Genomic DNA, 22,288 nt, shown 5'->3' with positions numbered 1-22,288 from the left:
CCCTTTGAGTTTTGCCAGATTCTAAATAATTTAAAAAGAAAACCAAATCTTTGCATGATTCTCATAATGGAGAGGCGTTTACCTGTCTCAGATTTCCAAAGCAAATTAAGTTACAACTTCGACGAGAACATCCAGTCATAGATATACCTTGAAAACCAGATTGAAAAGTTTGAGCCAGAGGTGTGGAATCAGGACTAAAAGTTTTTAAGAACCACAGACAGTCAAACTGAGCCATAAAATATATCAATAATTGACAAATGGGATCTAATTAAACTAAAGAGCTTCTGCACAGCAAAAGAAAACAGCATTAGAGTGAACAGGCAACCTACAGAATGGGGGAAAATTTTTCCAATCTCTCCACCTGACAAAGGGCTAATATCCAGAATCTACAAAGAACTTAAACAAATTTACAAGAAAACAAACAAACAAACAAACAATCCCATCGAAAAGTGGGCAAAGGACATGAACAGACACTTCTCAAAAGAAGACATTTATGCAACCAACAAACATATGAAAAAAAGCTCATCATCACTGGTAATTAGAGAAATGCAAATCAAAACCACAATGAGATACCATCTCATGCCAGTTAGAATGGTGATCATTAAAAAGTTAGGAAACAACAGATGCTGGAGAGGATGTGGAGAAATAGGAATGCGTTTACACTGTTGGTGGGAGTGTAAATTAGTTCAACCATTGTGGAAGACAGTGTGGTGATTCCTCAAGGATCTAGAACCAGAAATACCATTTGACCCAGCAATCCCATTACTGGGTATGTACCCAAAGGATTATAAATCATTCCACTATAAAGACACATGCATATGTATGTTTATTGCAGCACTGTTCACAATAGCAAAAACTTGGAACCAACCCAAATGCCCATCAATGATAGACTGGATAAAGAAAATGTGGCACATATACACCATGGAATACTATGAAGCCATGGGACATGCAGGGACATGGCTGAAGCTGGAAACCATCATTCTCAGCAAACTAACACAGAAACAGAAAACTGAACACTGCATGTTCTCACTCATAAGTGGGAGTTGAACAATGAGAATACATGGACACAGAGAGGGGAACACCACACACAGGGGCCTGTTGGGGGATGGGGGGACTAGGGGAGGGATAGCATTAGGAGAAATGCCTAATGTAGATGACGGTTTGATAGGTGCAGCAAACCACCATGGCACATATAATACCTATGTAACAAACCTGCACGTCCTGCAAATGTATCCTAGAACTTAAAGTATAATTTAAAAAATTGCAATAATTAATACAGTAGCATGTAATAAAACGATCTTCTCATAGGACAGTTAGTCAAATACTAACCAGTCTCTTTTTAATTTATTTCTCATTGTATCGAGAACCAAGAACTTATTTTTCATTTCCAGTATCCTTTTTAATTGACTAATATGCAGTAAGAACAGAATAACTTACAATATTTATTAATATTTATTCCCATTAATATAAAAACAGTATTATTTAGTATCAAAATTAAAATTTTAAATACAGATTATGATTTATACTTGGTGGAAAAACAGGTATGTTAGGACTTTTTAAGGAACAGGATATAACAATTGTATGTTAAAAAAGAAAACATCAGATAACAGGCTGGGCATGGTAGTAATTGCAGCACTTTGGGAGGCTGAGACGAGGGATCACTTGAGGCCAGGAGTTCAAGACCAGCCTAGCCAACATGGAGAAACTCCCTCCCTACAAAAACACAAAAATTAGCAGTGGTAGCTGACACCTGTAACCTCTGCTATTCAGGAGGCTGAGGCAGAATTGCCTGAACCTGGGAGACAGAGGTTGCAGTGAGCCGAGATTGTGCCATTGCACTCCAGCCTGGGCAACAGAGCAAGACTCTGTCTCCCCGCCCCCCCCACCAAAAACAAAACAAAATCAGAGAACAAATGAAATAGGCACATTGAAATAGGCACATAGAAAGATACTAAATACCAATACTTAAGAATAAACAGAAAACATGAGTGGTGCTATAACACTGAAAAAGATTGAATTAGTCATTTTAAAACTTCCCACAAAAAAAACACAAAAACCCAAAAACATAAAAACTTCCTAAGCTCAGATGGCTTCACTGACAAATTCTACCAAACACTTAAAGAAGAATTATTACAAATTCTTCACAAATATTTTCAAAAAATGAAAGAAAACACTTCCCAACTCATTCTATAAGGTATTACCCACATTACTATAATGCCAAAACCAAAGACGTCACAAGAAGAGAAAATTATAAATCGATATCTCTTATGAATATGGATGCAAAAATTTTCCACAAAATACCAACATGCCAAATCCAGCAATACATAAAAAGGATTACACACCATGACAAATTGGGATTTAGCCCGAGAATACAAGGTTGGTTTATCATTTGAAAATCAATTAATAAAATTTATTAATAGAAAAAAGGACAAAAACCTCATAGTCATAATAGACACAGAAAAAGGATTTGACAAAATGCAGCACCCTTTCATGATAAAAACACTTAACGGATTAGGAGTAGGAGGAATTCCCCAACCTTATCAAAGACACCTACAAAAAAAACCCATAGCTAACATCACACTTACAGATGAAAGCTAATGTCACACTGTGTCCGGAATTGGTGGGTTCTTGGTCTCGCTGGCTTCAGGAGTGAAGCTGCAGACCTTCACAGTGAGTGTTACAGCTCATAAAGGCTGTATGGACCCAAAGAGTGAGCACTAGCAAGATTTGTTGCAAAGAGGGAAATAACAAAGCTTCCGCACTGTGGAAGGGGACCCGAGCCAGGTGCCACAACTGGCTCAGGCAGCCTGCTTTTATTCTCTTATCTGGCCCCACCCACATCCTGCTGATTGGTCCATTTTACAGAGAGCTGATTGATCTGTTTTACAGAGAGCTGATTGGTCCGTTTTGATAGGGTGCTGATTGGTGCGTTTACAATCCCTGAGCTAGACACAAAAGTTCTCCACCTCCCCACTAGATTAGCTAGATAGAGTGTCAATGGGTGTATTTACAAACCCTGAGCTAGACACAGGGTGCTGATTGGTGTGTTCACAAACCTTGAGCTAGACACAGAGTGCTGATTGGTGCACTCACATCCCTTAGCTAGACACAAAGGTTCTCCAAGTCCCCACTAGCCTCAGGAGCCTCGCTGGCCTCACCCAGTGGATCTCGCACCAGAGCCGCAGGTGGATCTGCCTGGCAGTCCCGCGCCATGCGCCCGCACTCTTTAGCCCTTGGGCGGTCAATGGGACCGGGCGCCGTGGAGCAGGGGGCAGTGCTCGTTCGGGCCCCTGCTCAGGCCACGCAGGAGCCCACAGCAGAGGAGGGGGAGGGGGTGACTCAGGGGTGGGGGGCTGGGGAGGGCGGGAAGGGAGACGGGTGGAAGGGGGCGGGGGGTGACGGGGGCGGTGGGGGTGGAGGGGTGACTGGGGGCTGGGGGGTCGGAGGAGACTCAGGCATGGCGGACTGCAGGTCCCGAGCTCTGCCCCACAGGGAGGCAGCTAAAGCCGGGCGAGAAACCGAGCGCAGCGCCAGTGGGCCAGCCCTGCTGGGGGACCCGGCGCACCCTCCGCAGCTGCTGGCCTGGGTGCTAAGCCCCTCACTGCCCGGGGCCACTCCGAGTGTGGGATCCACCAAGCCCACACCCACCCGGAACTCTAGCTGGCCCACAAGCACGGGGTGCAGCCCGGGTTCCCCTCCCTGCCTCTCCCTCCACACCTCCCCGCAAGCCGAGGGAGCCCGCTCCGGCCTCGGCCAGCCCAGAGAAGGGCTCCCACGGTGCAGCGGCGGGCTGAAGGGCTCCTCAAGTGCGGCCAGAATGGGCGCCAAGGCCAAGGAGGCACCCAGAGCGAGCGAGGGCTGTGAGGGCTGCCAGCACCCTGTCACCTCTCAACACTGTTTTCCTGCTAAGATCAATAACAGGTCTTGATGTCCTCTCTCATTGCTTCTGTTCAACATTTTATCAGTGGTTCTAGCCAAGGCAATTAGGCAAGAAAAGAATATATAAAGTATCCAGATTTGAAAGGAAGAAGTAAAACTTTCTACTGACAGATAACACAATCTTGTTTGTAGAAATCCTAAGTAATTCACTAAAAAACTATTAGAACTAACAATACAGTTCAGTAGGGTTGCAGGATACAAGATCCACGTATAAAGATCAGTAGTATTTCTATACACTCTCAATGAGCAATCCAAAAAGATCTAAAGAAGTGGAAAGACATCCCATGTTTATGGATCATAAAACAATATTTTTAAGATGGCAATACTGCCTAAATTTATCAACAGATTAAATGTAATCTCTATCCAAATCCTGGATAGCTTTCTTTTTTTGCAGAAAGCGACGAGCTGATCCTAAAATTCATACAAAAATGCAAGGGACCCAAAATAGCTAAAACAATATTGAAAAAGAATAATAAACTTAGAGGAATCACACTTCCTTATTTTAAAACTTATTTTAAAACTTACTACAAAGCTCCATAATCAAGACAGTGTGTTACTGGCATAAGGATAGATATATAGATCAATGGAATAGAATTGAGTGTCCAGAAATAAAGCCTTTTACTTAGTTAATTGATTTTTGATGAGGATGCCAAGACAATTCAATGGGAAAAGTCTTTTCAACAAATGATGGTGAAACAATTGGATATCTATGTGCAAAAAAAGATGTTGGACCCAATTCCTCACGCCATACACAAAAATTAACTCAAAATGGATCAAAGACATAAATGTAAGAGCTAAAAACTATAAAACTCTTAAAACACACAGATACATTTTTATGTTTTTGAGTTAGGCAAATTTTCTAAGATATGACCAAAAATGCAAGAAACAAAGGAAAACATACATAAATTGGACTTCATCAAAATTTAACATTTTAGGGTGGCCAAGAATACCATTTAAAGAGTGAAAAGACTACCTAGAAAATGAGAAAAAATATTTGCAAATATATATACAATAAAGGCCATGCATCTAGAATATACAAAGAATTCTGGCAGCTCAATAATAAAAAGATAAATAACTCCATTAAAAAATGGACAAAGGACAGACATTTTGCTAAGGAAGATATACAAATGACTAATAAGCACATGAATGATGCTATCAGTCATTGCAAAATGCAAAACAAAACCACAACAAAATACCAGGAATGAAATTGCAGAGGAGCAATTAAGCATCCATTGAAGCCTAAAGATTGTGAAATAGCTTGTCCCTGGGGGTGCAGTAGAAATAGAGACAAGCAGTAGACAGGGTTGGCAGGCCTGGGTGTTGGTTAAGGAAGAGGAAGGTCAAGGATCACACCAATATATTTGTATTGAGAAACTACATGAATGGTAGGTAGTGCCATTGACTTGGAGAAATTTGGAAGAGGAGCACAGAATTTTTTTTCTTAGCATTAAACATATTGATTTTGAAGTGCTTGTGAGATGTGTAAGTGGGGATTTTAAAGAGGAAGTTTAATATACATGTCTGGAGTTCAAAAGACAATCCAGTGAAAGTCAGGTGTGGTAGTGGGGTCAGGGGGTGGGTCAGCCCAGGTATATGTAGTAGAAACCTTGGGAGAATGAAATGACCTAGGAAAGTTGCTCTTCCTCCAGCCCCATGTAGCAGCAGTAACAGCTGTGCCAAAATGTCAAGTAGAGATTAGAGGAAAATGAGCTGGCAAAGGAGACTGATGTCTTCAAAAATAAACAAGGCTTGCTTTCATCTTCAGAGTCACCAGAGGGTCATTTGCCATTCATGTTCTTACACATTAAGTTGATTATATCTTATGATCTTTGAAAGCCTTAGTTATCCAGAAAAATACATGAACCCTAATTAAAATAATATAACATAACAATAAAATAACACATAAATGGGCTGTTTTTAAAAGCCCAGCAAATCCTTTGAATAACTTATGTTATTCAGTATTGTTCATAGAGAAAACCATGGAAAATTGCTGTTAGAGCTGAGACATTCTTCAAGTAGGCAGTAATAATAGTAGCAGTAAGTAGCTTTATAATAGCTAGCAACCTATTTGCTTTGAAAAAGCTCAAATTGCCTCACTTTCTCTTAACCTAGATTTTGAGGTGTAATTATTCTACCCCTTTGTGTATTGCTTGGTTCTTGCCTATTTTTGTGTTTGTTGTATGTTGTCGTTTTATTATGGTACACTTACACTTTAATTATAGTATAGTGGCAAAGTATCTAAAACCAATGCAACTGAATGTAAACGCCAGCTTTTCTACGCATTAGGCAAGTTAGCTCACCTTGCTAATTTTCATTTCCTAATCTGTAAAATGCTGTCCACAAAAGTATTTACCTCAGATGGCTGCTGTGAGGATTTAACAGGACTATACATGTAGAGTACTTGGTATGTACAAGAACTTATAAATTATAACACTTTCTATTACTCATCTAAAACCACCTCATGTGCTTTTTTCTTCAAAGTTGTCAATCTTGTTCCAATTTGATCATATTAGCTTGTAAATAGTATATTTCCCATCCTAATACTTTCTGTCCTTGCACCTGTGGTGCTCACTCCAGAAACAAACAAAACCGAGTGTGATAATTGGAGATGATATCTCCCCACGGGTAGCACCTCTGCAGAGTCAGCAGGAAGATGGGTGTGTTTTCCCTGAGAGCTCTAGTCCCTTTCCTTGGTATGACCTCATGTGCATCAATTACAAATCAAGTGCAAAAGTGAGAACAAAAGGACCTGCCAGCCATTTGTATGCCACTTAATTTTCTTATTTGGTTTATGCTGAACGTTAGAACTAACATCCAATGTCTCTGCTCTAACACCCATTCCTAATTTTTCAGTACTAGACAATCAAATGGCAGAAACAGACGCAGAAGCCTAATTGAAGCACAACATTTTAACAAAGAATTAAGAGAATAGTAAATCATTACTTGCTTGTGAATCATTTCTGTGAATTGTAATTTCTTGGATTCATAATTGAAATAATTTTCAGCTTTGCTTTAATAAGTTGAAAATGCAAATAATTAAAGCATAGTTTATTAGAGTGTTTAAGCAATGTATGAGTAACTATAGTAAAGATGGGCCAAAACGAAGTTAAGGGCACTGGCAAAAATTAAGAGCTAATCAAGTAAATGTTAACATATACAGAGGAGAGATATGCTTTCAGAATTCATGTTTACTTCTGTTCAACCTTTAGAATTTAAAAATTATAGATGTCAAAGCTAATCTTCCCAAATCATCAAATAATTACATTTAATGTTAAAACATTATTTGGAAGGGGACATGAAAATTCATTTGTTGATCCAATAATTATTAATGGAATATTTTCTGGGTGACTAGAACATTTAGTGTATTTGGTGCTGTGGAGATATTTTTTATACTGATTTACACACAGACACACACATACACACATTCCAAACACTAGAAAATAATGACCCCAATGCTTTTTCCATAATCTTACTTAAGTGTATTCTGGGACAGAATCAGTCCCCTTGCCTTTTGTCCACTTTTCCAGGTCTGGGAAAGGGAATATACTTAAAGAAGAGTGCATTTGAAGGCAATGAGCAAGGTCATTGAACAGGGGGACAAACATTAAAGGAGGCCATTTACATTCCTTGGAAGCCATGGTCAACACTCAGTTATGTGGAATCTCTTCTCCAGGACATATGGATTGCTCTGCAGGCCAGGCTCACCCATCTACCATGAGTTTGTAGTCAAGGAATGATTCCTATAGGCACAGGAGTGCATTGAGCAAAATAGATTCAGTGAAATCATTAAATTGAGATTCTGAACCTTTGCAGAAGAATCATCAAGGAGGCTGGGTAAAAACTAAAACTACCAGGACCCCACCCCCAGAGATTTGGATTCAGTAGGTTTGAGATAAGTAGTAGGAATCTGTTTTTTATATAAGCACACTCCAAGGGGCTCCAAGGACCAAATTTTTATAAATATTTAAATGAAGGCAAAAGAGTCTACATATGAAATTTACAACATGTAATAGAGGGTAGAAAGTAAGGGAAGATATATTCTCGGGGGAATTATTCAAAACAAGCGAACACAAAATCTGTCAAGTTGGTTTTTTTTTTATTCAGCAAATATTTATTGAGTTCCCATGCTATGTCAAGGACTGTCCTAGCAGCTGAACGTATAATAGTGAGAAAAATCAATCACTGCTTCTACTTTTATGGGTGGAGACCTATGTCTTATACAATTCTTTGCCACATAAATATAGAGATGAGAAAAAATTCATATTCAATAAATTTAGATAAATGTTGAGAAAACAAAAACCCATATGTACAACGAATCAAAGCTTGGATTGAAAATTCTAAGTAATCTTTATGTTTTATTCTTATTCTAACATGTGACTTAATGCACCATCTCAAAGGAGACACATTACTTCACTGTGTTTATGAACACGTGGTCATGTTTAGCAGGAAGAGAAGAATGCCTAATTTAAATTTCTCTTTTATATTGGGGATGAACTTAATGTACCCAGCCTGACATCAACATAATTACACTTTCTAAGCCCTGGATACATGACATATGATATGGTTTACAAGGCTAACGTGAGGTTAGGAGTAATCATCCCAGCCCAATGTGTGCCTGAAATCCATTCCCACATACATGTAGCTGACTCATCTGGGTATGTTATTCATACATCCACTCATCACTTCTTGGGTGATGGTGAGGATTATTCTCATTATGGCAATTAGTAGTACAATTAGTACATGCTTAAAATTGCTTTACAGATTTTTTGAGTCATATGCTACGTTCTCTATATCGATTGTTGGCATTTATAGCTACTATGCACTCATATAAAACTAATTGCTGACTAGGAAGTAATATGAAATACAGTATGAAGTCCAACCTTCCTGGATAAACTAAATTAGAGGTTTAAAGGAATAAGCAATTAATTCTTAGAATCTTTTTGAGAAATCTGATAAGATCAAAATGCTTTTTAATGATACGAAAAGGAAAATGAGTAGGTATTTAAAAAGTAATTTGAAACTGTTGTTTTTTATGTTTTATTTATTCATTGTACAATATTAGTACAAATTGCACTTATGATTTTAATTGTAACAGTTCAGTTATGGAGCTAGGCAATAGACAAAATGTTCAAGTATAACTGATGAACTTCATTAAACTAGAATAAAAGTAAAGCTTAATTGTATATACTAATAGCCTTGTCTGGAACCGTGTTTTTCAAACTGTGCTTTTAGTAGATATTCAGAAGCAAAAATTCCCAGTGGACAAATCTGTTTGGGAAACATTGATCTAAAATATTTATTTGAAAAATACTCATGAGTTACGATAATGCTAAAAGGTAACATGTATTGACTGCTATCATGTGCCACATATAGAGCTAGATGTTTTAGTTGAATTATCTCACTTAATTTAGCCTTCTATGAAAATGAAGATTAATTATAGCTATAAATGTCTTAATTAAGCATAATACAAGTAAGGAAAATTATATGCAAAGATGCTTAAATAGGAAAAACTATGTCACCAGCCATAACTGAAGCATTATTTATACTTTTTAAAAATAACTAAGGTTACATTCATTTATTGAATTAATATCAAAAACATTCTTTAAAAAATTGTTATCTTGGTATTTACAGTAAATGGACTTTATACATTTTTAAATTTTCCATCTAGATATTCAGGATTGTGTAGGCACAAACTAAATGCGTCTCAAGTGGAAAATAAGTTCCACTATAAATAGTGTTATAATTTTCCCTTTATTACATTAGAAACAGATTGCAACTTCCTCTTAGGAAAGTTAAATAAAATTGAATTAAATGCAATACTTGGCAATTATTTTAATGCTATTGTAGTAAATGGTCTTTTATTCACTGAATGGGAATTACAAAATCAATGGTATGAATTCTGCATAATACCGTTTCATTAAACAGAAGATATTTCATTACAAATAACTGTATGGTGTACACAACCTTGTTTAGGATGCACAGATAATACAGAAAGATAATTATTTGAAAAATAGAATAACAATTCTATTAAGTATTCAGTGTCTAGTGGCAAAAGGGCTCACCAGCCACTATTCTTACAGCCATGGAATAAGTTGCTGCAAATTAAGGAAAGAAATAAACTCATGGTCCTAATCAAATGTGTGGAGCATACATGCATCAATGTAAATCAGTTAAAACAACAGAAGATGTTATTATTCCACTTTATTATTTTGCTCCTGCTACATACATAGCAGAACATTAATGTAACTACAAGGTTAATAGAGCAGGTTGAGTTTCAGATTTCAAAATCTAGCATGGTATAGCTGGAAGAGATTGCCAACACCTTCTAGTCCAGTACCTCATAATATGAGTGAGCAAGCCTAGGCACCAGAAATCTACTTACCAAAAACCATGCAGGGAATTAAGAAAAGGCACACATCTCATCCAGCCAGCCACCCAACCAGCCATCCAGCCATCCAGCCAGCCTTCATTTCATGCATTCATTTGTTCAACAACTATTTATTAGATGCCTGTATGTGCTAGACACTTGGGATGTGCTATGAGAAAAACAAGACATGATTCCTGGCCTTATGGTAACTGTTTTGATTATACAGAGGGAGGTGGGAAAACAGTAATCAAATAATCACTCAAATATATACACGATTACAAACCAAGACTAGTGTTCTAAAAGCAAGGAACATGCTCTATGGAAATGTATAAAAGGAAACCTGATCTAAATGAGGGGGTCAGAAAGGGCTTCTCAGAGGAAGTATATAGCTTTTGGATTAAGCATTAAAGGAGAGTGATTAGAAAAGGCTGTAGACACCCTACAGAAAGTATTTGAGGAAAAGAAAGACTGACTTGTTAGTGTCTAGAAAGTAATGAGAGAGGAGCAAGAAGAGCTGGCAGGGTAGACTGCCCCACATTAGCCAGTGTCTGTAGTCCATCCAGATCATCATTTGTGGTCTTTACTGGAAGAGTCATGGAGGGCTACGAGTTTTATAGCAGGATAAAGTAAAACAGCTCCCATCTTTGACAGTTTTGTTTTCACCTGGGCAAATACCAGACCCATAAATGGTATTCAAGGTATAGGATCTTCCTATAAGTTTTAGTGGCCTGTGGAAGGGGTAAGGTGGGAGAGACGGAGAATGGCAATATGGAGAAAAAAGGGCATTGGGCTTTGGTTGCCTTATTATCTGCCTGGTGTATCTGACTGCTTCAGGGCTCTGTAATGAATATTTGTTCTGAGAATAAGATCATGTTTGAAAAACACAATGGTTTTGAAGTAGTCAAATATGGATTGAATTTGTTTGTGGATTGTGAGCTGCATTAGATTAGTTTTTCTGCAGAAAACCCTCTACTGTTGGGATTTCTAAGACGTTTTGTATAGATCAAGGGTTTTCTTTTCTTTTGGTCTACTTTCCTTTTATAAAAATCCATAGTCAGTATGAGAAAATTACCTACATTCATAATGTCTCTCTTGAGATTTCTGAAGGTAAGGGTTCTGGCCAATCTCATTTGACCAACTGAGATGCTAAAATACATCATTGATAAATCAGTTGAAATCTGAACCAAATCTATGTGAGGAAATACAGTGAACTGCATAAGAGACTGGGATTTTAGCCAAACCTACATGGTCTGTAATTCCAGCCCTGCAAGGACTAGAGTTGTTGGAACCTCATCTCCTCTTCCTTCTGGAAAACCTTTACAACTCTTTACTGCCTGAAGAATCATGCCCCAGCTGCTCTGCATGGCCTTCCTCTGTAATCTTCATCTTCCTCTACAGTTTCCAGCCAGTTTTCCCTTCCAGGCAGTGAAACTACCTCCCTAATTCTTAATTACCGTATCTACAAAAAAGGAGATACTACTATTAATAATAATAGTTATGATGATAGGAGTTCAACAACCACTTAGCAAACAGCAGATCTTATTACTATATAAGAAAGAACAGATGAAGGCCAGGCTTAGAATTTGAGTTGTTAACCTTCTTTTTAATAAGGATGTGTTTGCTCTTCCCCCAAAGTTCATAACTCTGAAGAAAATACAATGAGAGCACTCACACTGAAGGATATTTTAAATGGAACATTTTCTTATAAAACATTTTTTCCAAACTGGATTTCAGGTAAGTGCATTATTTATCTTTAGGGGTTTTTTATGTATTTTGTTTGGTTTCTATTTTAGTGCCAATGCATCTCTACAGTAACTGAAGCCATATCAGTTGAAATGTACAAAAAGAACAATTATCTGAATAATTCAAGTGCTCAAAAAAGTGCTTTTGACAAAACCATTCATACTGGATTTGCCCCATAGTAATGAGGCCAATAGGGTTTTAAATAGAGAAGGAAAAGTTGAAAATGCATTGTTCAAATAATTTGAACTTCTGTAATCACTTTTGAGAATGGTAGATATATTCCTATTTAGGAGAAGTCACAGAAATTTTACCAAAAGAGAAATTCCATTATTAATCTGGATAATCTGGAAAACAGACAAATCTCAATCTGACAATTAACCCTTTAAGGGTCATGAAATCGGTATTTTCGTACAGCTTTTCAAAATAGGATGTTATAAAGCAAATCTAATCAAATAAATAGTGAGATCGACTAAATAGTCTATGACATTTTAGTTGAGTATCTTGTCACTGAACAAAATGGAATATTTTAATTTTTTCTCTTTAGAAAATAAAATTAATACAAAGTGAGTTTTAAGTTGAACTAAACACAACCTAAATGTAATTTATGTTTATTACTGCAAAAGAAATATACATTTCAAACTAGTTTATCCCCTTTGTAACCCAGAGAAAACAAAATTGTGTTCCTAAGCACCCTGAATCGGCTAAAATAGGGCTGCTGTTTGCAAATGTGGCATCTTCGTGTGAAGTAGAACAAAGCATTCTACCTTCTTCGTCTACCACCAACTTACTATTTTACATATCACAAAGCAATATATACTGGACAGAGAGGAAAAACAAAGTAGGTCTGTGAAATAAAGAGGTTTCTTTCGTTAGGAATGTATTTCATGTTAAGAGAGATCATTTACATTTTGTTTTCTTTCTTGTTTAAAGGACAAGAATATCTTCATCAATCTGCAGATAACAATATAGTACTTTATAATATTGAAACAGGACAATCATATACCATTTTGAGTAATAGAACCATGGTATGTATCCAACATCATCTTCCTTCCCCCTCAGAAACCTTTGCCCACTCTTCATTGACCAAGAAACAGAGTTCAAAGTCTTAGCACCTGATCTGGACACAACTTGCCTTCCCAGCTCCATACTCCACTAGAGTCTTCCCGTTCTGTCTGCTAGTCCCATTAGACTACTGTCTTTGCCTTCTTCTAAATCACCTAGCATCTTTCCTCCTCTTTGAATATAGTATAGCATAAGATAGGAGTTAAGAACTCAGTCCTTAGTGTCAGGCCAATTGAGGTTCAAATCCTGGCTCAGTCCCTTACTGGTTGTGAAAAGTTAGGTAAGGGGTTTCACTACACCAATCTTACTACGCCTCAGTGTTTTCCTTGGTAAAGTAGGAATAATAACGCCTCTTTGGTTAATAAAAGAATTAAATGAAGTAACATTTGCAAGTGCTTAGGGCAGTGCCTAACATAGAATAAGTGCTTAATAAGTGGTAGCTATAAAGTATGGGCACTTAACTGTTCTGTCCCCCTGGGCTCCCAGTCCTCCAACTTTCTCCACCCTGAAAAACCTACTAATCTTTTAAAACCATGTTTAGATAATACTCTCTTTCTCTTTGAAATCAATAATCCTCTCATTTGAATTCAATCATTTCTTTCTTAATAATTTTGCAATGCTATATTGAATCTCTTTTATACAACATTCTAATTTGTAGTATGTTACTCCTTAAAAAGTTTCTGTTTCTTGAAATCACAAAGTATATATTATCTCTTGCATCCTTCTCCCATAGTATCTAGTAAATTTCTTTGAATTATAGTTAAGTTCCACAAAATATTTTTTTCAACTGCATTGAAAGTCTATGTATGTAGGAGTATGTTAATAATATAATATTCTTTTAAAACTACAAATTTACATGTTCTTTGTTATCTTTTCTGTATTCTAATCAACCTCTTCATAATTTCAGAAAAGTGTGAATGCTTCAAATTATGGCTTATCACCTGATCGGCAATTTGTATATCTAGAAGGTGATTATTCAAAGGTATCAACTATTTAATTTGGTTATATCCAATTATATCTCCTACTAATCCACAAGGTGGTTTAAAAAAGTGAGAGAAAGCAAGAGTCTGTCTTTATCTCTAAATATTCAGGCCCCGGTCACCAATAATCTTCAGCAAGACATGTTTCAATCTTATGGAGCTTGTTTGAAGCGTGAAAGCGCTTTAAGGAACAGAGTCCAAAATAATACTTGCATCATTCATTAACAACAGCACAAACATACTTAACAAGAAAACGAAGAGCTTTGTTCAAGAAGAATTATAAGCTAAATATTCTTATTCATTTTTTTCAATTATTATTTTTAAAACTATACTCAAAGAAAGGCAAGAATTTTGCATCAAAAATACATGTTGAATGAAATTCTCTTTACCCAATTTTAAAGGGTATAATTAGAATGAATTATCCAGGTGCAGGGTAATCCTTATAGGCTGTGGAAATCATCGTGGTTTTACTTCAATACAGGTAAAACATGAAGGGAAAATTTCTGGGATAGAGTATGCAAAGATAAGCTTTTTATGTTAGGAAATTTCTTTGGGTATGCTTTTTATGGAGTGAGGGTTGAATCACTGCTGAGATTAGTTCTGGAACTTGCACAAACGGCACAAAAGTCCACAGTAAGACTCTTTAAATGAAGACTCATTTGGAATTGAAACATATTCTTCCTAGTGCCTTGTGAAAGTAGTCCTTTTATAATTCTGAACTTTGAATTGGATGCTATATGATTATACATTATTGATATAAGCTTTTTAACAATTGCAATTTGTTTTTTGTCTTTCTTCTTTCTAACAGCTTTGGAGATACTCTTACACAGCAACATATTACATCTATGACCTTAGCAATGGGTAAATCACCTCTGTTTATTAATACTACTTAAATCTAATATCTAGAATGTTTTCATTCCAAACTATGATTTGGGGTTAAAAAGACTTTATTTTCTTACTGATCTTTGTTTCTTACTTTTTAGTAATACAGTATATATGTACCTATAAAGCTTACAAAATTCAAGAAAATACTTATATGGGATACCCACCTCTTTATTTGACTAATATTTTGTATTTTTATTCACAATATAGTTTTGGATTTTCTGTTTTTGAAGATCAGATTAAACATGTGCTATTTATGGAAAAAACATATATAGGAAAGCACAAAAACATTCTTGGGAATGAGACACTATTTTTAGGAGAGTGGCTATTTCACTGATGGGAGGAGGAAGGGCGGGAGAGAGATGCAGCACTAGTTGTGTCTGAACACGTACTCCATTAATTGTTTTAAAATTAATTATTATAAAAATGACAAAATGTTAAAATTATTTTTAAAATAGAAAAATATTTGACATGTAAAATACTAAATGTTCTTTTGAATTTAATTGGTAAATAAATTGTCAGACAAGTACCATTTTCCATATATATATATATATATATATATATACTGTTTGAAACATTTACCATTTAAAAGAAAAAATTAAATGAATGTGCAGATAGGCGAAGGATTGACGAAGAGAATTTCTGGCAGCAAGAAGAATATGTGAAGGCCTAAAAGGGGGAGGGAGAGCATTGTGCATTTGGGAAATGCAAAGTAGGTCAATTTGTTTGAAATTGAGGGAGGGGCCCGCTGACTAGTAGGAGGTGGTGTAAGGTTGGGGAACAGCCAAGGCCAGGAAGCATAGGCCAAATAATAATGAGGAAATCATTAAAATGAGTTTAGATCTTTCTTTCTGATGACAATAAGGATTCATTCAAGGGTTTTAAATGGAAAATGACATGATCAGATTTGCACTTTAGAAAAATCACCCTGGCTAAGTGTGGACAATGAATTGCCTTAGCTACTCATCTTAATATGGTATCTTCTTTGCTGTTATATAAAAGGGGAAACAATTATATGGCTTGAAGAGGTATTGAAAAAAAATCTTCTGGTCTATTTCCCCTTTTGTCTAGCAAGAGCACAAAAATTTTTTTAAAAATTATCTATCTGCTTCTTTCAAATGTTCAGAAAACAATTACTCTGATAAACTGTCAAATTAAGAAATAGGAACTGCTTTTTAAAGTAGAATCTAAAATCCATCTAATGCATTCTGAGTCCTTCTTGTCTCTGAATCCATATCATCACCAAATTTAAGAAATATTTATTGAGCCCCTTCTATGTGAAACACATGTAACAATGGGATGCAAATGAGCTTGGGGCACCAGCTCTACTCTTAAGAAACGTTTCGATTAGTGAGTGGGGAATCTTAGTCTTTCAGTCCAGTTTCTCAAGGCTCTCATCATGTCTTTGTTTTTCTTTTAATCATTTTGAAATTCTTTCGTGAGGCTCGCCAAATTGAACAGCATTCAAAAAGATGATAATCCTAATATTTTAATCACGAATTATATAAACTTTATGACCTAAAATCGCATTAAATATTTAGATTCTCTGCAGTGAATTTAATCAAACCACTGGTTTTGTTTGTTTCTTTGTTTTCTGCACAACTATCTAGTATTTCAGATTTTTGGGGGGGTGGTCAGGTAAATACAGCATAATTTAGGAAGTGAAGGATGGATGGCAAACTTGTTTGAGATTCTAGGCATCGCTGAATACCACTAATTTCAAGTCTTTTATATGCCTTTGAAGACTCTATAAAAATCTAGCATAGAGAAAACAAGACAGTACTGGTTTCAAGCTAGGTAGGCAAAACTGAGGAGATGAACGCCTTTGTAAAGCATCCTCCCTCGCCTTTTCTCATACCTTTAGTGACTCAGAAAACAGAAAATGGCAGCTGTGATGGCTTGAGACATGCGCTGAGATTTTTAGCTTAGTGCTGCCTGTGTGATTGCATAGATAATTCCACTGTATGTAGAAAACTGAGACAATGTTACAGTATCAAAGGTAACATGAGCACTAGCTTAAGAACAAATTGTGAACCAGGTGAAGAATGTCTTCTTCTTCTTTTTTTTCTTTTTTTTTGAGACAGGGTCTTGTTCTGTCGCCCAGGCTGGAGCGCAGTGGTGTGATCTTGGCTCACTGCAACCTCCTCCTCCCGGGTTTAAGCAATTCTCCCGCCTCAGCCTCCTAAGTAGCTAGGATTACAGGCTTGTGCCACCACTGCTAATTTTTGTGTTTTTGTAGGGACGGGGTTTCTCCATATTGGCCAGGCTGGTCTCGAACTCCTGGTCTCAAGTAATCCGCCGCCCAAAGTGCTGGGATTACTGGCGCGAGCGAGCGGGCCAGGCCTGGGTCAATCTTTTAACTGGGCTCTTGCATCCCTTTCAACATGTTCCAGATCACCCGGGGGCCTGGTGCTCATGTACTGCCCTCTGGCGGCCAGGACTCTCATTGCAGCACCAATGGTCACTTTCCATGGGAATCACTCTCCCCACTCAAAACTGTGCCATGTTCCCTTGTTACTTGCTAGGTCTCATGCAGGCACCTAAAAAGTTACATCAAGGCAGTGTGTGTTACAGATCTTCACAATTGTCCAAATATTAAAAGAATGGGACAGGCAGAAATGTCAGGCACATGTTAGGCCCAGGTTGGAGAGCTTTTTTTGGAGGGGTTGGGCAGGAGTATTTTTTGAGGCTCTTCAAATTGTGCTTGGGTGGCAGGTCTTGCTTTGCTTTCCCACGAAGGTAGTCTCGATGAAACTGTTAATACAATCTTCAAGATGACAAAAGTCAAAAAGTAAGCATGACATCCTACGACTCTGTAACGCTTATAAAAGTCTGAATGCATTCTTGCTGAAGAACTACAAAAGCTCCACAATGCAAGTCACTTGAGTGCTTGAAGAGTGACTCTAAGCATCAAAGTGGGAGTTTTGGCCAATAGACTATTTGAAATTTCCCCATGGGTGGAGGACTTTACAAGCTTAAGGCATACTGCCCAGTATACAATCCGTTTTTCAGTTTAGCTTGAGATCAGATGTTCCTTTCCTTTTCTGATTTCAAGTCAGATCCCTGGGGAGATTGTCAAATGGCATCTTATTTTCAAAAATTTGAAATGCATATGCATTCACAGAGATGGGGGTTGTGAATGAGAATGTAGAAGAGCACATACTAAACTTCAGCACAATTATAGAATTTCAGAGCTGGAAGGCACTTCAGTGACCATTTCAGTCTAGTGTGTGCAAATTTTACAATCCCAGGGGTTAAAAGGACTTGAGTTTAATTCAAGGTCTGCCAAGAACTAGCAATGTGGTCTTAAAAAGTTCTCTCAGCTCTCTAAACCTCATATTTACTTTCTATAAAATGAGAGGATTGTATTAGATAATTTCTAGAGATCTTCTCCACTTTGACAGTCTGTAAGAATTTAATCCATTCACCTCACTATAAAGGTCAGAAAACTGACACCCAGAAAAGTTAAGTGACTTTTAAGTAACTACTGGAAGAACAGCAATCAACACCTATGTCTCCAGTTCTTCATTCCTGCATTCTTTTCACTAGGTTTGTAGGTGCAGAGAGAATGATCCTTAATTTTCATTGTTTGTTTATTTTTTCTGTTCATACAGATTATTATTTTTTTTGCATTAAACAGCAAGGTTTGTTGTTTTTCTTTCTTTCTTTCTTTCTTTCTAGAGAATTTGTAAGAGGAAATGAGCTTCCTCGTCCAATTCAGTATTTATGCTGGTCGCCTGTTGGGAGTAAATTAGTAAGTGTTTAAATTTTTGAAGTGTTTAATCATGTAAATAAAAGAGGAGCCATTTGATTTTGGCCTTTGTTAAATTTCCCTGCCTGAAAGAAAAAAAAAATACATTCATGACTATTTTAGTGGTTAAAAACGGGAAGAGTTTTGATAAATTGAAACCCATCTGAGAATTCCGCAAAATCTCAAGCTCATGGATAGACTTCTTTAAATATAGCAGTCAAAAACTTTATCCTTATACTCAGCCAGAATGCGTTGTGCCAGAAAGCTCAGGAAAAATATGGTTTTCACAAGTTTCCCAGACTAGCTTCAGACAACATGAAATTTGGTCCAAGCTCTTATTTAAGGACTCTAAATAAAGATTAGATCTGGCTAGCTATTAATATTCAGAGATTTATTCGACTTTCTGTCAATATACATAATTATTTATTTGAGGGTAATGAAACAACTAAGAAAATAATAGACTTTATTTTTTATTTGATTGAGACTTTAAAATTCATAATTGATGTTAATGTGAGTTGGATGGATTTTTTGACCTATTAAAATGATATTTTAGTTGTGAATCTTTTTTGTATCTTTATTACCACTCTGTTTAAAGGTATTAGAGGAATAATTCAAACAAATATACAGCCTTCATTTAATTTGTTGTGGAATTTCCCCTTACCACCACTTTTAGGCATATGTCTATCAAAACAATATCTATTTGAAACAAAGACCAGGAGATCCACCTTTTCAAATAACATTTAATGGAAGAGAAAATAAAATATTTAATGGAATCCCAGACTGGGTTTATGAAGGTAAGCTGTATTCCTTTTCTACTGCTAATGCTTTAGGCTTTTAATTTAAAATAATTTCATATATTTAGTAAGATTTAGATGAGTAGTATCTTATTTCCGTGAAGGGTAGCATTGCTGAAAATTGTCTCTAGGTTACAAATAGGGCATACATATTTTAAAAGAACAAATTCTTGTTATCAGAAAACTGGTAGAATTGATTCTCATTAACATTACTATGAAGTGGTAATAATGATTTATAATCCAAAAAAGTATATGGTCCTCAGGTGCTGCGTTAGTATATTTTCTCATGTTTACTTTTTCTTTAGAAAAAATTTTTGTTTTCAAAACTAAACAACTGTCTAGCTTATCTTATGGGAAAATATTTTTACTTTCTGATACTCTGTTGATTTTGTTCTCATTCTAGGTCATGTAGAATTCAGGACTTAACTGGACTTTAAAAAGACCTCTAGTATCTATCTATCTATCTATCTATCTCTCTATCTATCTATCTAAACTAACTGCGTTTTTGTTTTTTTTTTAATTCTTAGGAGGGAAATGTAACTTTCAATGTTTATGTCACTCTCTAGTACAATTATAGTTCTTTCTGTTTTGGCTATCTTAGGTGACTAAAAAACCTGAAACTGCCCTGAAAGAAAAAATTAATTATTGCCAGCATGTTTATTATTTATTTAAAAAATTACATTTCTGATTAATGTCATTTTCTAACAAGGCTAATTGATGTTTGATATAGACTGAAAGGTTAAACTATTCCTCTGAACTCAGATTATGTAATTTTTTAATAACCAAAGTATGACATATGTCACATCCACATTAAATAAATTATTTCAGTTGATAAATAGCTATTTAGAAGTATTTACAATGATTTTAAGAGTAAGATGTAATTATAGGTAATATCCTAGTACTTATTTTTCAGAGGAAATGCTTGCTACAAAATATGCTCTCTGGTGGTCTCCTAATGGAAAATTTTTGGCATATGCGGAATTTAATGATACGAATATACCAGTTATTGCCTATTCCTATTATGGCGATGAACAATATCCTAGAACAATAAATATTCCATACCCAAAGGTATGTTGAATACTTTCAGTAGATGCTTTCATTTTCCTGGTATCAAAATGAGCAATGATTTACCATGAGTAAAGGTGGGATCAACAAGTTTGGAGAGCTTCTTATCCTTGTGCATTGTAAGGCAAACATTGTACTGTGCTCTATTATTTATGTGGACATCTGTTGCTTTGGACATCTGGTTGTGCTGGATGAAGTAGTCTTTGCAAAATCTATTGCAGAATCTTTGAAAAACATATGGTCTTGATCATGGAGGAAAAACAAGCTTAACTTAATTTTAATTTTTTTCATATTTCATGCTCCAAATTCAGGGTAAAGTTCTGTTTTGCAATTCTTTCTTGAATTCTCATGTAAATGCAAACTAGAATATGAAATACAAATGCTGAATTTGATGTTCCTGTCAGGTAGAAGCAGGCATGGGTTATGGTCTTTTCTGGATATACAAGATAGGTTAAATTTGTAAGTCTCAATTTCTCCCTTGAAGGAATTAGACATGGTGTGAACCCATAGTTTTTGGATATTTAACATTGTAGAGTTGTTACACATTCTTTTTATTCAGTCTCACATCTGGAGGGAGGAGACCTGAGTGTGCAGTAGGAGAATGGTCAGGTCTCAGTGAAGAAGCATTATATCCTAATCTCAATGTAAAAATGATATCAGAAAAAATGGACTCAAAGTACAAATTTACCTCTTGCACAAGGAATCGGATGTGATTTTAGAATTCACTTCTTTGTTCTTTGGATCCTATTGCTTTTACTTGCCAAGGGGAACATTGTCATGGCTGGACACAGTGGGTCCCTGGGTGACAAAGACGGTTGGATATGGCATACGCACAAGTGAATTCTAAGCAAGCCAAAGCGGCTATAGAGAAAGAAATAGAATTGCAGACAGTGTAATATTTGTGTTAAAAGTCTAAAAGCTGTGTAAAAACTCTAAAAGCTGAAGATGTTTGGGAGAGGCCTCACATTTGGGGGGAACCCAACATGTAAAAGAACTCAGATCTTTGGGAGGACCTATGGGAGCAGGAAGAGACGGGGAACCCAGAACTGAAGAGTGACTGACACTGATTGGGAAGTTGGGACCCACATTCTCATATTTCCTTGAGGCTTAAAGTTGCTAAAACATCTGGCATTAGGTGGAGATGTGGGACCACTCCAAAAAACTAAGGGAGTCTCTGATAAACTTGGAAGTGAAACAGGGAGGTCCTAAGAGACACTGAACAGTTCTTTGGATGAATTCAAACAGCACTGAGTCATTACATACTGTGCACCTACATTTCATGAATTTAAATTTTATTACAACTCTAAGATTCTCTCTTTCTACAGCAAAATAACAGAGGAACTCTAAGAAACTGTCTAGGTATGAGCTATACTGTCATGTAAATTTTAAGCACACAGTAGTATAGAAAGCACAAAACAAGAAAAGTATAAATCTCATGGATACTTCATTTGGAGGTGAAATTTCCCTAACCTTTTGGAGATGGTGGCAGTAATAACACAAGCAGGTAGGAGACTGAGCATTTGGTGATTGTCCTAGACCAAATCATATGGCAAAAGCAAAAAGTGTCTTTCATTTATTTTTCTTTCCATTCTCCTCTCAAATTAATCACCCTCTGAACTTTCCTTGGTATACAGAGATATGATTATTATTATAATTATCCCAATAATAAAAATGAGAGAGATCTGTCTTGGAAATCAGAAAGAGA

General features: G+C 36.4%; 1 protein-coding gene across 2 annotated transcripts in view; it reads left to right on the top strand.

Annotated features, from left to right (window-relative positions):
• The window catches only part of FAP (fibroblast activation protein alpha), a 73,128-nt gene that overhangs the window by 5,177 nt on the left and 45,663 nt on the right, over positions 1–22,288 (top strand). For both annotated transcript variants that reach the window (XM_024243266.3, XM_024243267.3), the window contains exons 3-9: positions 11,942–12,040; positions 12,980–13,074; positions 14,019–14,093; positions 14,900–14,952; positions 18,655–18,727; positions 19,398–19,518; positions 20,432–20,586. In XM_024243266.3, the coding sequence (XP_024099034.2) occupies positions 11,942–12,040; positions 12,980–13,074; positions 14,019–14,093; positions 14,900–14,952; positions 18,655–18,727; positions 19,398–19,518; positions 20,432–20,586 (671 nt within the window). The remainder of the gene's footprint in view (positions 1–11,941; positions 12,041–12,979; positions 13,075–14,018; positions 14,094–14,899; positions 14,953–18,654; positions 18,728–19,397; positions 19,519–20,431; positions 20,587–22,288) is intronic.

The sequence above is a fragment of the Pongo abelii genome, chromosome 11, assembly GCF_028885655.2.
Source record: "Pongo abelii isolate AG06213 chromosome 11, NHGRI_mPonAbe1-v2.0_pri, whole genome shotgun sequence".
NCBI classification, from domain to species: domain Eukaryota; kingdom Metazoa; phylum Chordata; class Mammalia; order Primates; family Hominidae; genus Pongo; species Pongo abelii.
This window is presented reverse-complemented; position numbering and strand designations above follow the sequence as displayed.